At 42.0% G+C, this 15,173-nt stretch overlaps 1 protein-coding gene across 2 annotated transcripts in view; it reads left to right on the top strand.

The window, feature by feature from the left end:
- The window catches only part of pde9aa (phosphodiesterase 9aa), a 140,331-nt gene that overhangs the window by 46,855 nt on the left and 78,303 nt on the right, over window positions 1-15,173 (top strand). For both annotated transcript variants that reach the window (XM_062067735.1, XM_062067736.1), the window contains exon 4: window positions 10,153-10,196. In XM_062067735.1, the coding sequence (XP_061923719.1) occupies window positions 10,153-10,196 (44 nt within the window). The remainder of the gene's footprint in view (window positions 1-10,152; window positions 10,197-15,173) is intronic.

The raw sequence follows: 15,173 nt of genomic DNA, 5'->3' as shown, positions 1-15,173 counted from the left end.
TCTCCTAGTTATTGTATATCAGTTGTCATACAGCCAAATACTGGGTGTAACAAAGTAGCCCATTTTCCGCATATCATTTTGCAGAATAGACCGTACTTTAAGTTAACATTACGAGCAGCAACAGCTTTGTGTTTGTATGCTAGCGGCCCCGCCTCCACTCACAGAGAGAAAAAGTGGATGACTGACAAGAGGCTTCGGTTTTTTTCATTCCGCTGTTGATAGCTCAAATACTTATGGGCAGATTTTCCTGCTGGCGCGCAAGACGCAACATTACATAACTTGAAACATGTAGAGGTCGACCTCCTACTTCATGATTCCATCCATTTAGGGCCTAATCTACTAAAGTTTTGCGTGTACTAAAACACGTGCAAACTTGATAGCCCAAACAAAGCGGATCTACCAAACTTATGCGCAAAGGACTGCATCTCTTATGTGAGCAGAATAAAGAGCACAGTCCATTTAGCAAGCCTGTCTTCATGAATACACAGAATAAATGCTGATCATCTGACCGCCCTCAATACTGGAAGGACAAAATGCAAATATAACCATTTAGTATGCGAAGTGATTTATCAATGCTGATTACTGTTCTGCGAGCGCTATTTTGCGTCTTTATTTAGCACGTCTGAAAAGTATGTACAAATGCACATGGCTGTGAGAAAGGAGGTGCTCGTGCTCTAAAGACAGACGACAGGCAGAGAATCCTCCTTCACAAGTGTATGTATCAACATATTTGGAAAATTTGGATAATTCAGAAAACATTTTTTTATATATTTTCTATTCAGCGTTATCATTTTATAATTTTATAGCTGCTAGAGGACTTTAAAGGTGCAGTTTGCAACTTCCTCAGAGTAACATTTTTCGAAACAAAAAATATAACAACTCCACTGGCTAGCGGATGTTACCATTAGTGGTTTAACAGAACACATTTGTTTCACAATTGTCTATATTTTTCACAATTACAAAGTTTATGGAATAAAAATAAAATAAAATGATTGGTGTTTACGGCGGTCACTCACCCGTTCTCGTCAACACGTACGCGCAGAGAGCGTGTGCACACATACAAAAACAGTCAAGGAGAAGTAACTAACAACAACAATTTGCGGTCATGTTGTTGTTATGATAGAATATACATTCAATGAAAGTCAACGCCAGCCAAATTGCGATTATTAGTTAACAACCTGCGTAAGTATGTGTTAAGTACGTACGTATTTACGTCATTACGAACGAGAAGCCGTAAGAGGGCAGGATATACTGTGTAAAATACATTGGACAGTTGGCACCCTCTGGCATCTGTGTAAATACTGCAAACAGTCCCTTTAGGGCAGGGGTGGGCAATTAATTTTTACCGGGGGCCACATGAGCAACCCGAGCACTGCTGGAGGGCCACACCGACAATATTTCAATTAAATTTTGCTCAAATTATTTTTGATATACCGTAAGATAGATAATAATAATATTTTCATTTAACCTAACTTATCTTTATATAAAAGCAGATGGCTTTTGATGGTTTTATTTTTAACACTTTCTTACACAACACTTCCTGATGTATATTACAATACAAAAATGTCAATTTCTGTCACTTCATCCTGCATCCTCTTTGTTGTGAACGTAGCACGCCTGTAAGGTGATTGGCGAAGAAGGAAGAAGCGTTGCTGTTGCGGAAATGAGGAGTGAGGATTGGTTTTCCTTTTGGAAAGAACAAGATAAGTTGAGCTGTGTTAGTATAGGTTGCTCAATAAAAGTTTAAAAAGAGCGTCAGACTTGGTGTGCACTTCATCTGGACGCTACAATTGATGTCACAAGTGGGATGAAATGCCTCCCAGTTCGCCTTGCCATCAAACCTGGGAGTCTTCATTGAGGACGGAATTCCCCCCGTGGCAAGCAGCGTGGCTGCACCTGTAAACGCTCTCTCTCTCCCTCTCTCTGTCTCTCTCTCTTTGCGGCGAGCTCCTCACGTGGCACGTACCTCCCGATGACGTAGCACACAAACAGTGCAGTATGCGCAAAGTTTTACTTCTGACACCAATTGTAGCGTCTAGAAGAAGTGCACACGAAGTCTGACGCTCTTTTTAAACTTTTATTGAGCAAGCTATACTAACACAGCTCAACATATCTCGTTCCTTCCACACGCACGTCTCCTCACTTCTCATTTACGCAACTCAAAAAGACAACATCTACTTCAGCAGGTCGTTACACTATATTCTTTAAAGACAGCAACGTGTGTACCACAAATAAGCACTTGGCAGTCCATGTCTTTTTTTAAACACGCCATTCGTCATCAACTTTTCTCTTTTTAGCGTCTCAGGGATAACCGGGCATCACTTGTCGCTGTGCGCCTTCCCTCACAGGACATACGCACATATAACACTTTTCAAAATAAAAGCAGCACAGTTGTATTGCACGCACGACAAATATGTTTTTTTTAAATTTATTTTGTATTTGTGATTGCCGCTGCGCGCACGAGCATACGTCCGCACGGAAGTAATACAAATAACGCTTTTCAAAACAAAAGCAGCACCGTTGTATTGCACACTCGAAATAGATACTTTTTAAAATGTATTTTGTAATTTATAATTGGCCTCACGCGGGCCGGACAGGGACGTACAAAGGGCCGGATGCGGCCCGCGGGCCGCAGAATGCCCAGGTCTGCTTTAGGGGCTGAATAAAACAAATTCAACTGATGCGTTTTGGTGTCCGCTGGTGTTTTTTTTTTTTCTTAAAGATTGTTTTTCATTTAGTAAATATACAGTAATATCATATTATGTACCTCCTATATGAAGAAAAAAGCATTTTCTTGCATTTTAGTCATTCCAGATGCATGAATGCCCTGCGTTGCTGTGATAGACAAACAGCATTCCCGCTAGAGAACATCAGATGTGCTAATAATAGTTTCTGTTTCTGTCAATAGATTGCATTTCTATATTGCAGAAAAGGTGTTACATATTATAGATGTTTGCTGCTAGTTGAACATCACACACAGGTTGGAGGGCCTAATAACATGAATGTGGAGGGAAAGGAGTGTAATGACGATAGTACATGCAAAAAACTCATTTAAAGGGGAACTGCACTTTTTGGGGAATTTTGCCTATCGTTCACAATCATTATAAGAGACAAAAACACACACGTCCTTTTTTAGGATTTTAAAGATGATAAAAAACGCTTGGAAGATGCGGCTAAGGGTGAGTCACTGTTGTAGCCTTCAAAGCCCTCTAAAACAACTTCAAAAACCCTCCATCAACGTTTTATATTGACACACGGCAAGTGTATATATATATAATGTAGTAACAAACATGTTCATAACAATATGTAATATCTGCAATATTTACCATATTTTGGTCATTTTAAGCATTGCCGGAACTAATTTAATTGGCGCATTTGATTTTGTTTCCATAGCAGCGCTCTTCCGACTTCCGGAGTGTGTTCTAATCATGGTAGACTTGGTAATAGACAACAAAGACAACAATTTTTTGGACAACAACCTTATTGTTTTAAAGCTGAATATACAGAGGATGAACTACTGCTTATAGAAGCCAGCACGAATAGAAAATTAAACGCTGACCATGACGGAAGCCGAGAGAGTAAGGTCGGCGTGACTTTGATGCTGCAAATGTGGAGGTTGGAGGCAAGCTATGCAGACAGAAATGGAGTGCTTACCCAAAATCAACTGGAAACGGCAAGCTGGGCCAAAAGCACAACTGTCCAACGAGTGAGTCACTGTAATACTGAATATGATACATGCAACACATCATGCGTGTTATTACAACTACAGTACATACACTGTTGAGATAGCTGTGTACAAACAAAACATGAAATGTGGGCTAATACTTTGCAGACACTCTTGTCAGTTCTATTCAACACAGTAGAGAGGAACCCAAGGATGCAGACGGACGGTGAGTAAAACAGGTATTTTACTAAGGAAAATGACTCACAACCACGATCCAAACATGAGGTAATAAAAAGCGACGGTGCGAAAAAGAGAAAACAAAATGAGCACCGTTAAAAAAAAAGAACAAAAGCTACTGTATACAAAAATAACTAGACTTGGGTAGGAGTTGCAAAACATGCACTCAACCAAACAACACCAAGCTGGATGGCACTGGTAATGGCCAAGATAGTAGGTATCAAAAAACTCTGGAAGCACCGGAAACTTCTGGCGTGGAGAGCTGAGGAGTGGAATCGCCAAGTGCCATCCAGCTGTCAAGGTGCTGCTTAAGTAGTATCTGGGAAGATTGGAAACAACTGTGCACGTCTCACAACTCCTCCCCCAAGCGGAACACAGGAACTCTAGGGGGAAGGAGAAATGTAAGAACCAGGTCAACTGCACCAAAAAGGGAAAACTGAAAATACTATCCACAAGGTGGCAGCAGGCGGTGACAACTCTAATATGAGTGTTCATGTTTTTTAGTCAGCACAGATTGGTGTCCTATCGCAGTGTGTTGTGCATTACAAACTAAAAAGTGATTCAGCCGCTGACGTAGAAGCTAGACAACAGCTCCAGCAGAGACCCCCAGACTTCCCTCTCCAGAGCAACATTAGCGACTTCCTCCTGGGGAATCCTGAAACGTTCCCAGGCCTGAGAGGAGATGTAATCCCCCCCATCTGGTCCTTGGCCTACCGCGGGTCTCCTCCCAGTGGGATGTGCAACGAGGACCTCCCTAGGGAGACGCTCGTGAGGCATCCGCACGAGATGCCCGAACTGCCCGAACTGCCTATCAATCAATCAATCAATCAATGTTTATTTATATAGCCCTAAATCACAAGTGTCTCAAAGGGCTGCACAAGCCACAACGACATCCTCGGTACAGAGCCCACATACGGGCAAGGAAAAACTCACCCCAGTGGGACGTCGATGTGAATGACTATGAGAAACCTTGGAGAGGACCGCATATGTGGGTAACCCCCCCCCCCTCTAGGGGAGACCGAAAGCAATGGATGTCGAGTGGGTCTGACATAATATTGTGAAAGTCCAGTCCACAGCGGATCCAACACATCAGCGAGAGTCCAGTCCATAGTGGGGCCAGCAGGAAACCGTCCCGAGCGGAGACGGGTCAGCGGCGCAGAGATGTCCCCAACCGATGCACAGGCTAGCGGTCCACCCGAGGTCCCGACTCTGGACAGCCAGCACTTCATCCATGGCCACCGGACCTGTGCAACTCCCCCTCCCCAAGGGAGAGGGGAGCAGAGGAGAGAAGAAAAGAAACGGCAGATCAACTGGTCTAAAAAGGGGGTCTATTTAAAGGCTAGAGTATACAAATGAGTTTTAAGATGGGACTTAAATGCTTCTTCTGAGGTAGCATCTCTAACTGTTACCGGGAGGGCATTCCAAAGTACTGGAGCCCGAAAAGAAAACGCTCTATAGCCCGCAGACTTTTTTTGGACTCTGGGAATCACTAATAAGCCGGAGTTCTTTGAACGCAGATTTCTTGCCGGGACATATGGTACAATACAATCGGCAAGATAGGATGGAGCTAGACCGTGTAGTATTTTATACGTAAGTAGTAAAACTTTAAAGTCACATCTTAAGTGCACAGGAAGCCAGTGCAGGTGAGCCAGTGTAGGCGTAATATGATCAAACTTTCTTGTTTTTGTCAAAAGTCTAGCAGCCGCATTTTGTACCAACTGTAATCTTTTAATGCTAGACATAGGACGACCCGAAAATAATACGTTACAGATATCGAGACGAGACGTAACGAACGCATGAATAATGATCTCAGCGTCGCTAGTGGACAAAATGGAACGAATTTTAGCGATATTACGGAGATGAAAGAAGGCTGTTTTAGTAACACTCTTAATGTGTGACTCAAACGAGAGAGTTGGGTCGAAGATAATACCCAGATTCTTTACCGAGTCGGCTTGTGTAATTGTTTGGTTGTCAAATGTTAAGGTGGTATTATTAAATAGATGTCGGTGTCTAGCAGGACCGATAATCAGCATTTCCGTTTTCTTAGCGTTGAGTTGCAAAAAGTTAGCGGACATCCATTGTTTAATTTTATCAAGACACGCCTCCAGCTGACTACAATCCGGCGTGTTGGTCAGCTTTAGGGGCATGTAGAGTTGGGTGTCATCAGCATAACAGTGAAAGCTAACACCGTATTTGCGTATGATGTCACCTAGCAGCAGCATGTAAATACTAAAGAGTGCAGGGCCAAGAACTGAACCCTGGGGAACTCCGCACGTTACCTTGACATAGTCCGAGGTCACATTGTTATGGGAGACGCACTGCATCTTGTCAGTAAGATAAGAGTTGAACCAAAACAAGGCTAAGTCTGACATACCAACACCTGTTTTGATACGCTCTAATAAAATATTATGATCGACGGTATCGAAAGCGGCGCTAAGATCAAGGAGCAGCAACATAGATGACGCTTCAGAACCCATCGTTAGCAATAGATCATTAGTCATTTTTGCGAGGGCTATCTCCGTAGAGTGATTTGCCCTGAAACCGGATTGAAAAGATTCACAGTGATTGTTAGACACTAAGTGTTCATGTAGCTGCTGTGCAACAATTTTTTCGAGAATTTTCAAAATAAACGGAAGGTGGGAGACCGGTCGGTAGTTTACCATGAGGTCGGGATCGAGGTTAGGTCTTTTGAGCAGAGGATGAATAACCGCTTTTTTGAATGCTAGGGGAACAGTGCTGGAGGAAAGTGATAAGTTTATAATATTTAACACTGATGGACCTAATAATACAAACAGTTCCTTGATAAGTTTCCCAGAAAGTGGGTCAAGTAAACATGTTGTTTGTTTTATCCCACTTACACGCCGTAATAATTCCTCTAATGTTATTTCATCAAAAATAGAGAGACTATTTTGGAGGGCGGTATCCGTCGTGGATGCAGTCGTATTTGTGTTAATAGAACCCAGTTGTAGCTGGGATGCGTTGTCTTTAATCTCCTTTCCAATAAGTTCAATTTTCTTATTAAAGAAATTCATAAAGTCATCTGCTGAGTGGGTGGAGCTACTGGGAGGAGTCCCTTGTTGGGTTAGCGATGCTACTGTACTAAACAGAAATTTAGGATCGTTTTTGTTGAGGCGGATGAGATTTGAGTAATATTTAGCTTTAGCTAAGGTAAGCATGCGTTTATAAGTTATTAAACTATCACTCCATGCTTGATGGAAAACCTCAAGTTTAGTCACGCGCCATTTGCGTTCCAGCTTTCTACATGATAATTTATGAGCTCTAATTTCTTCTGTAAACCATGGGGTGCGCCTTTTAGGGGCCCTTTTTTGCTTTAGCGGTGCTATACTATCAATGGTTTCGCGCAGGGCATCGTCAAAGTTATTAGTGAGGTTATCAATAGAGCCGACATGATTTGGGAATGGTGCCATTACCGAAGGCAGTAGGTCAGCAAGAGTCATCGTTGTAGCAGCATTAATGTTGCGGCCGCTATAGCAGTTATTATTATTATTAGCTTGTTGACAATGAGTCAAAACTTCAAATTTTACAAAGTAATGATCGGACATTACTTTAGTATATGGGAGTATCATAATTTTGGAGGTGGTGACACCCCTGACAAGCACTAGATCTATCGTATTACCGTTGCGATGCGTGGGTTCATGTATTATTTGTGTAAGACCACAGCTATCAATTAAGGTCTGGAGCGCCACGCACTGAGGATCCGATGGGGTATTCATATGGATATTAAAGTCCCCCATTATGATTATATTGTCGGCGTGCGTCACTAGATCAGCAACGAACTCTGAGAATTCACTGATAAAGACCGAATAGGGCCCAGGGGGTCGGTAGATAACAGCCAGGTCGAGAGGTAGCGGTGTGACAGACCTCATAGTAAGCACCTCAAATGATTTATATTTATTATTTAGGTTAGGGGTAAGGTTAAAGTTTTCATTGTATATTAGTGCGACACCCCCTCCCCTTTTAAGAGGACGGGCAACATGCGCATTCGTATAGTTAGGAGGAGATGCCTCATTTAGCGCAAAAAATTTGTCTGGTTTGAGCCAGGTTTCGCTGAGACCAATGACGTTACGATTGTTGTCTCTAATGACCTCATTAATTAATAACGCTTTGGGAGACAACGATCTTATGTTTAAAAAGCCCATATTATAGGTATTGGGCTGTTTTGACGAGTTTTTGTTGAGATTATCCGTAGTAGCAATATTAACAATGTTGCGTTTATTATGCGTAGTGCACTTTAAATAGTTTCGACCATATCTAGGAATTGATATGACGGGAATTTTCCGATTGTTTGCTTGGTGCTGCGATAAACTGGACACATCATAATTTGCCACCTCAGTAGAATGCATGTCTACCTCTGACAGTCACTACAGAAAAAACATTATGTGAATTGTGTATTATTCTAAGAGAATTGCTATGCGTACATGGATTATCCAGCCTGGCGCTGGCTAGTTCTAGCTTAACTGACTCCTCACCCGGACTAACAGACTCTGTAATTGCCTGTGACCAGGCTTGCTCTATAAATAAAGTTGGTATGGTATGGTATGGTAGTGTAGTCAGTCAAGTGAGACTTAAACAGTAATCTATGTTCTTAGACAGGATGATGGCGCCTTCCTGGTTAGGTTGAAAACCGTCTCTCATCAGCAAGCCTGGTTTGCCCCAGAAAGAGGGCCAGTTATCAATAAACGTTAGTCCCTGTTGTCTACAGAAGCTAGCCAGCAACTTGTTAAGCGAGACTAATCTGCTATATCTCTCATCTTTGCCTCTCGCAGGCAGGGGGCCAGAGACAATTACTCGATGCCTAAGCTGGCTCCTTTCCAAGCGAAGGAGCAGCGGCTCTACTCCGAGTCTCTCTCGGGTGACTGAAATTCTCACCCTATCTCTAAGGGAGATGCCAGCCACCCTTCTGAGGTAACTCATTTCGGCCGCTTGTATCCGCAATCTTATTCTTTCGGTCATGACCCACACTTCATGACCATAGGTGAGAGTAGGAATGTAGATAGCTCGGTAGACCGAGAGCTTTGTCTTCTGGCTCAGCTCTCGATTCGTCACAACAGTGACAAAACTTGGCCATTAATATTACATGCAATTTTATAGTCTGCACACACTGTTTAGCGTGTGGTAGATCAGGCCCTAAGTGCAGTGATCATCACCACTGGCAGCCAAACAGCTGCAGAGCATGGTGCTACCACCACAATGCTCACGTTTTTCGGTTTGAAGAAGCCTCCCCTTGACTACTTATCTGACCAGCAAACATTTGTCTCGGAGGCTTTGGTTTGTTCATGGGGGAAGCTACAAATTTTAGCTTGATGGTGTCGATTTTGGAACTAGGGCTTCTATAGCAGTGTTTCACAAGTTACCCGTTTGTGGCAGGGATGATGCTTGATGGTTCCTGAATTGTTGCTGACCAGCACAATTGAGTATGTCGATAGCAGAAAAGTGCAATATAAAGTTACCTACTTGGACTCCATTGCAACCGGTCACCAATGAGGGAGGTCCCCACATATGCAGCCCCTTCGCAACGTTTCTTCTTTTTCCCATTTTGGGCTTTTTGAGTTTTTCCTTTCCCGGATGTGGGTTCAGATCAGGGGATGTCATTGTGGTTTGTGTGGCCCTTTAAGGCACTTGTGATTAAGGGCTGTATTAATAAACTTTGATTGATTGATAGAACCTTACAGTCCGCAACACTGGTGTCACAGTCTGAGTGTGGTAGCATGGCAGGTGGATTTAAATGCAGGGATGCAAGGAGATGCAACAGTAGTATGCAGATCAACAACATGATTTAATAAACCATAAACACTGTGACACTGGGGAAACACAGCAGCGAAAATGCAAAATTAAAAAGGAAAGTCTGGTGTCCAATAGACACCAACAAACCCTCAAACTCTCCACAAGACACAAATGATGAACAAGGCAAAGACTTAACAGAATACAGGCAACTAAGTACAGAGAGACCGATTAGACTACAAGGTACAACAAGGCGGAAGGAGAGGGCTGATTGGGGAGACGTAAGTATCAGGGCAAGACCGGTGTACTGATGGTCGAACCAGGTGAAGACATGGGCACACGGAGGACAAACACAGCAGGAACCAGAACAAAGACCAGACCATGACAATTGGGTTTGATATCCTCTGCTGCTTTTCCCTATGAGTACTGTTTATGTTTTTGTGTGTCTGTCTTTCCAAATGAGTTTACATAAGTTTACCGTTTTCAACACTATTCTGTTTGTGTTATAGGTCACCATACCGAGTAGTGCCTATGACCGGAGGACAGCTTGCTGGTAAGTTTTGGTTCCCAGCATTCACATTATTAAATGGAAAATAGTGGAAAATAAGCTGTAGATCATATTTATATCTGAGTGAGCAGATGATAGGTCCAAATAACGCAGAGGTCTCAAACTCGCTTTTGTTAAGGGCCGCATCGGAATTATGATTGCCAGGATAGTGCCAGGTGTTTATTACATTTTAACAGAAGTGTAGATGGAATATGTTAAAACAGAAAGTAAGCAGATATCAACAGTAAAGCCCATCCATCCATCCATCTTCTTCCGCTTATCCGAGGTCGGGTCGCGGGGGCAGCAGCCTAAGCAGGAAAGCCCAGACTTCCCTCTCCCCAGCCATTTCGTCCAGCTCTTCCCGGGGGATCCCGAGGCGTTCCCAGGCCATCCGGGAGACATAGTCTTCCCAACGTGTCCTGGGTCTTCCCCGTGGCCTCCTACCGGTCGGACGTGCCCTAAACACCTCCCTAGGGAGGCGTTCGGGTGGCATCCTGACCAGATGCCCGAACCACCTCATCTGGCTCCTCTCGATGTGGAGGAGCCGCGGCTTTACTTTGAGCTCACCCCGGATGGCAGAGCTTCTCACCCTATCTCTAAGGGAGAGCCCCACCACCCGGCGGAGGAAACTCATTTCGGCCGCTTGTACCCGTGATCTTGTCCTTTCGGTCATAACCCAAAGCTCATGACCATAGGTGAGGATGGGAACGTAGATCGACCGGTAAATTGAGAGCTTTGCCTTACGGCTCAGCTCCTTCTTCACCACAACGGATCCATACAGCGTCCGCATTACTGAAGACGCCGCACCGATCCGCCTGTCGATCTCACGATCCACTCTTCCCTGACTCGTGAACAAGACTCCGAGGTACTTGAACTCCTCCACTTGGGGCAAGATCTCCTCCCCAACCCGGAGATGGCACTCCACCCTTTTCCAGGCGAGAACCATGGACTCGGACTTGGAGGTGCTGATTCTCATCCCAGTCGCTTCACACTCAGCTGCGAACCGATCCAGTGAGAGCTGAAGATCCTGGCCAGATGAAGCTATCAGGACCAGATCATCTGCAAAAAGCAGAGACCTAATCCTGCAGCCACCAAACCGGATCCCCTCAACACCTTGACTGCGCCTAGAAATTCTGTCCATAAAAGTTATGAACAGAATCGGTGACAAAGGGCTGCCTTGGCAGAGTCCAACCCTCACTGGAAACGTGTCCGACTTACTGCCGGCAGTGCGGCAGTAAGTCGCATATATATATACTCAGTAAAGCCTGAGTATATATATTTTTATACCGTATTTTCCGGACCATAAAGCGCACCGGATTATAAGGCATACTGCCGATGAGCGGGTCTAGTCAGGTCTATTTTCATACAAAAGGCGCATCTGATTATAGGGCGAATTAAAGGGGTCATATTATTTATTTATTTTTCTAAATTCAAAACACTTCCTTGTGGTCTATATAACATGTAATGGTGGTTATTTGGTCAAAATTTTGCATAGATTATGTCTTGCAGATCATCGTCAAACCGCTTTCTGACAGTCGCTTCGGATGCGCCGTTTTGTGGGCAGTCTTATTTACGTGGCTCACCTTCGGCAGCGTCTTTTCTCCGTCATCTTTGTTGTACCGGTGTAGCGTGCAAGGACAGGAGTGGAAGAAATGTCAAAAGATGGAGCTGACTGTTTTAATGACATTCAGACTTTACTTAAATCAATAATGGAGCAGCATCACCTCATCTGTGGCTCACTAGTGCAACAATAACGCCAGAAATGTGTTCTGTGAACAACCATCCGACCGGAACTCTCTAATAACTAAAGTTCCTTGGGTGAATAATGTAAACGCACTACACTGGTATGTATTATCGCTTTCATGGTGAGTTACTGACGGATAAGTAAGAACTTTACACTACTTTGTATTAGAAATGGCAACAGCAGAGGATGAATGTCCCATAACAAGAAGATAAAGAAAAAGAAGAAGCTTATCGACTACGGCGTCGGCACCGACAATTTTTCAGGACTTATGCAGATCCCAAACACAGATCAGCAGGTACCAGAAGGTAAGAAAAGTTGCTTTTGCATAATATTGCGAAACAAAACGCCAGATAATATGTCTTACCTTATATACACACCATAATAATACTCGTAGGTTGAAGCACGGTACAATCCATCAAGTGGTGCGGCTTCATTGCTTACCAAAGTCGTACTAAAACATTTCGATAGATTTTTGGGCGCCGTGTGTAATGTTATATATTTTTTATGGAACATATAAAATGTTGGTGTTGTTTACTTGAGTCATTTTGCAGTCTAGACGTAGCTCTTATGTGTGACTGCCCGCTACTGGTCACACTTATCATTTCACCACGTACCAAATAAAATAGCTTTGAGGTCAGTAAGCACAACCAAAATGATTCCATACATTAGGCGCATTAGGTTATAAGGCGCACTGTCGAGTTTTGAGAAAATGAAAGGATTTTAAGTGCGCCTTATAGTCGAAAAAAATACGGTATATGAATATACGTGTATATATGAATATATGTATGAATAAATATATATATACTGTATGTATATACAGTCGAGGTCAACAGTTTACATACACTTGTGAAGGACATAATGTCGTGGCTGTCTTGAGTTTCCAAAAATTTCTACAACTCTTATTTTTTTGTGATGGAGTTATTAGAGCACATACTTGTTGGTCACAAAAAACATTCATGAAGTTTTTTTTTTAATGAATTTATTATGGGTCTACTGAAAATGTGACCAAATCTGATGGGTCAAACGTATACATAGAGCAATGTTAATATTTGGTTACATGTCCCTTGGCAAGTTTCACTGCAATAAGGCGCTTTTGGTAGCCATCCACAAGCTTCTGGCAAGCTTCTGGTTGAATTTTTGACCACTCCTCTTGACAAAATTGGAGCAGTTCAGCTAAATTTGTTGGTTTTCTCACATGGACTAGTTTCTTCAGCATTGTCCACACATTTAAGTCAGGACTTTGGGAAGGCCATTCTAAAACCTTAATTCTAGCCTGATTTAGCCATTCCTTTACCACTTTTGACGTGTGTTTGGTGTCATTGTCCTGTTGGAACACCCAACTGCGCCCAAGACCCAACCTCTGGGCTGATGATTTTTGGTTGTCCTGAAGAATTTGTAGGTAAACCTTTTTCATTGTCCCATTTACGCTCTGTAAAGCACCAGTTCCATTGGCAGCAAAACAGGCCCAGAGCATAATACTACCGCTACCATGCTTGACGGTAGAATTTGTGTTCCTGGGATTAAAGGCCTCCCCTTTTCTCCTCCAAACATATTGCTGGGTATTGTGGCCAAACAGCTAAATTTTTGTTTCATCTGACATCACATGGACAAAGATAAGACCTTTTGTAGGAAAGTTCTGTGGTAGGGGTTTCTCTCAGTTTGTGCAGACATTTTTTGGTTTTGCAAACCAATTGTTGCAGCAGCTGTCCGGGTGGCTGTTCACAGACGATCATGGAGGTGCACCTGGGCTGGTGTGGTTACACCTTGTCTGCAGTTATGAGGCCGGTTGAATGTACTGCCAAATTCTTAAAAAATGCCTTTGGAGACGGCTTGTGGTAGAGAAATGAACATTCAATTCACGGGCAACAGTTCTGGTGGACATTCCGCCCTGAGACTGGAAGGTTGTGAGTTCAAACCCTGGCCGAGTCATACCAAAGACTATAAAAATGCGACCCGTTGCCTCCCTGCTTGGCACTCAGCATCAAGGGCTGGAACTGGGGGTTAAATCACCAAATGATTCCTGAGCACGGCGCACGCTGCTGCTCACTGTTCCCTTCACCTCCCAGGGGGTGAACATGGGGATGGGTCAAATGCAGAGGACACATTTCACCACACCTAGTGTGTGTGTGATGATAGCTGGGACTTTAACTTTAACTTTAACTTGCAGTCAGCTGGCCAACTACAGGCTCCCTTAAAACTTGCGACACCTGTGGCATTGTGATGTGTGATAAAACTGCACATTTTGGAGTGGACTTTTATTGTGGGAAGCCTAAGGAACACCTGTGCAATAATCATGCTGTTTAATCAGCGTCTTGATATGCCACATCTGTGAGGTGGGATGGATTATCTTGGCAAAGAAGAAATGCTCTCTAACACAGATTTAGAAAGATTTGTGAACAGTATTTGAGAGGAATAGGTGTATACAGTAAAAGTATTAGATCTTTCAGTTCAACTCATGAAAAATGGGAGCAAAAATAAAAGTGTTGCATTTATATTTTTGTTCAGTGTATATGAATATATACATATGTATGAATATATGTGTATATATTTATATATGTATATATATGACTAAATATATATATGTATATATATGTATATATATATATATATATATATATATATATACATATATATATATATATATATATATATATATATATATATATATATATATGTATATATATATATGTAAATATAGACATGTGTATATGTATGTGTGTGTATGTGTGTATATATATATATATGTATATATACAGTATATATATATAGACGTGTATATGTATGTGTATAGACATGTGTATATATATATATATATATATATATATATATATATATATATATATATATATATATATATATATATATATATATATATATATATATATATATACATATATATATGCATATATATATGTGTATGTATATATATGTGTATGTATATATATGTATGTATATATATATATGTGTGTATGTATATATGTATGTATATATATATACAAACCCCGTTTCCATATGAGTTGGGAAATTGTGTTAGATGTAATTATAAACGGAATACAATGATTTGCAAATCATTTTCAACCTATATTCAGTTGAATATGCTACAAAGACAACATATTTGATGTTCAAACTGATAAACTTTTTTTTTTTTGCAAATAATCATTAACTTCAAATTTTGATGCGAGCAACACGTGACAAAGAAGTTGGGAAAGGTGGCAATAAATACTGATAAAGTTGAGGAA

Source organism: Entelurus aequoreus, linkage group LG13 (genome assembly GCF_033978785.1).
Source record: "Entelurus aequoreus isolate RoL-2023_Sb linkage group LG13, RoL_Eaeq_v1.1, whole genome shotgun sequence".
Classification (NCBI taxonomy): domain Eukaryota; kingdom Metazoa; phylum Chordata; class Actinopteri; order Syngnathiformes; family Syngnathidae; genus Entelurus; species Entelurus aequoreus.
The sequence above is the reverse complement of the archived record's forward strand: the minus strand, read 5'-3'. Positions and strand labels throughout refer to the sequence as shown.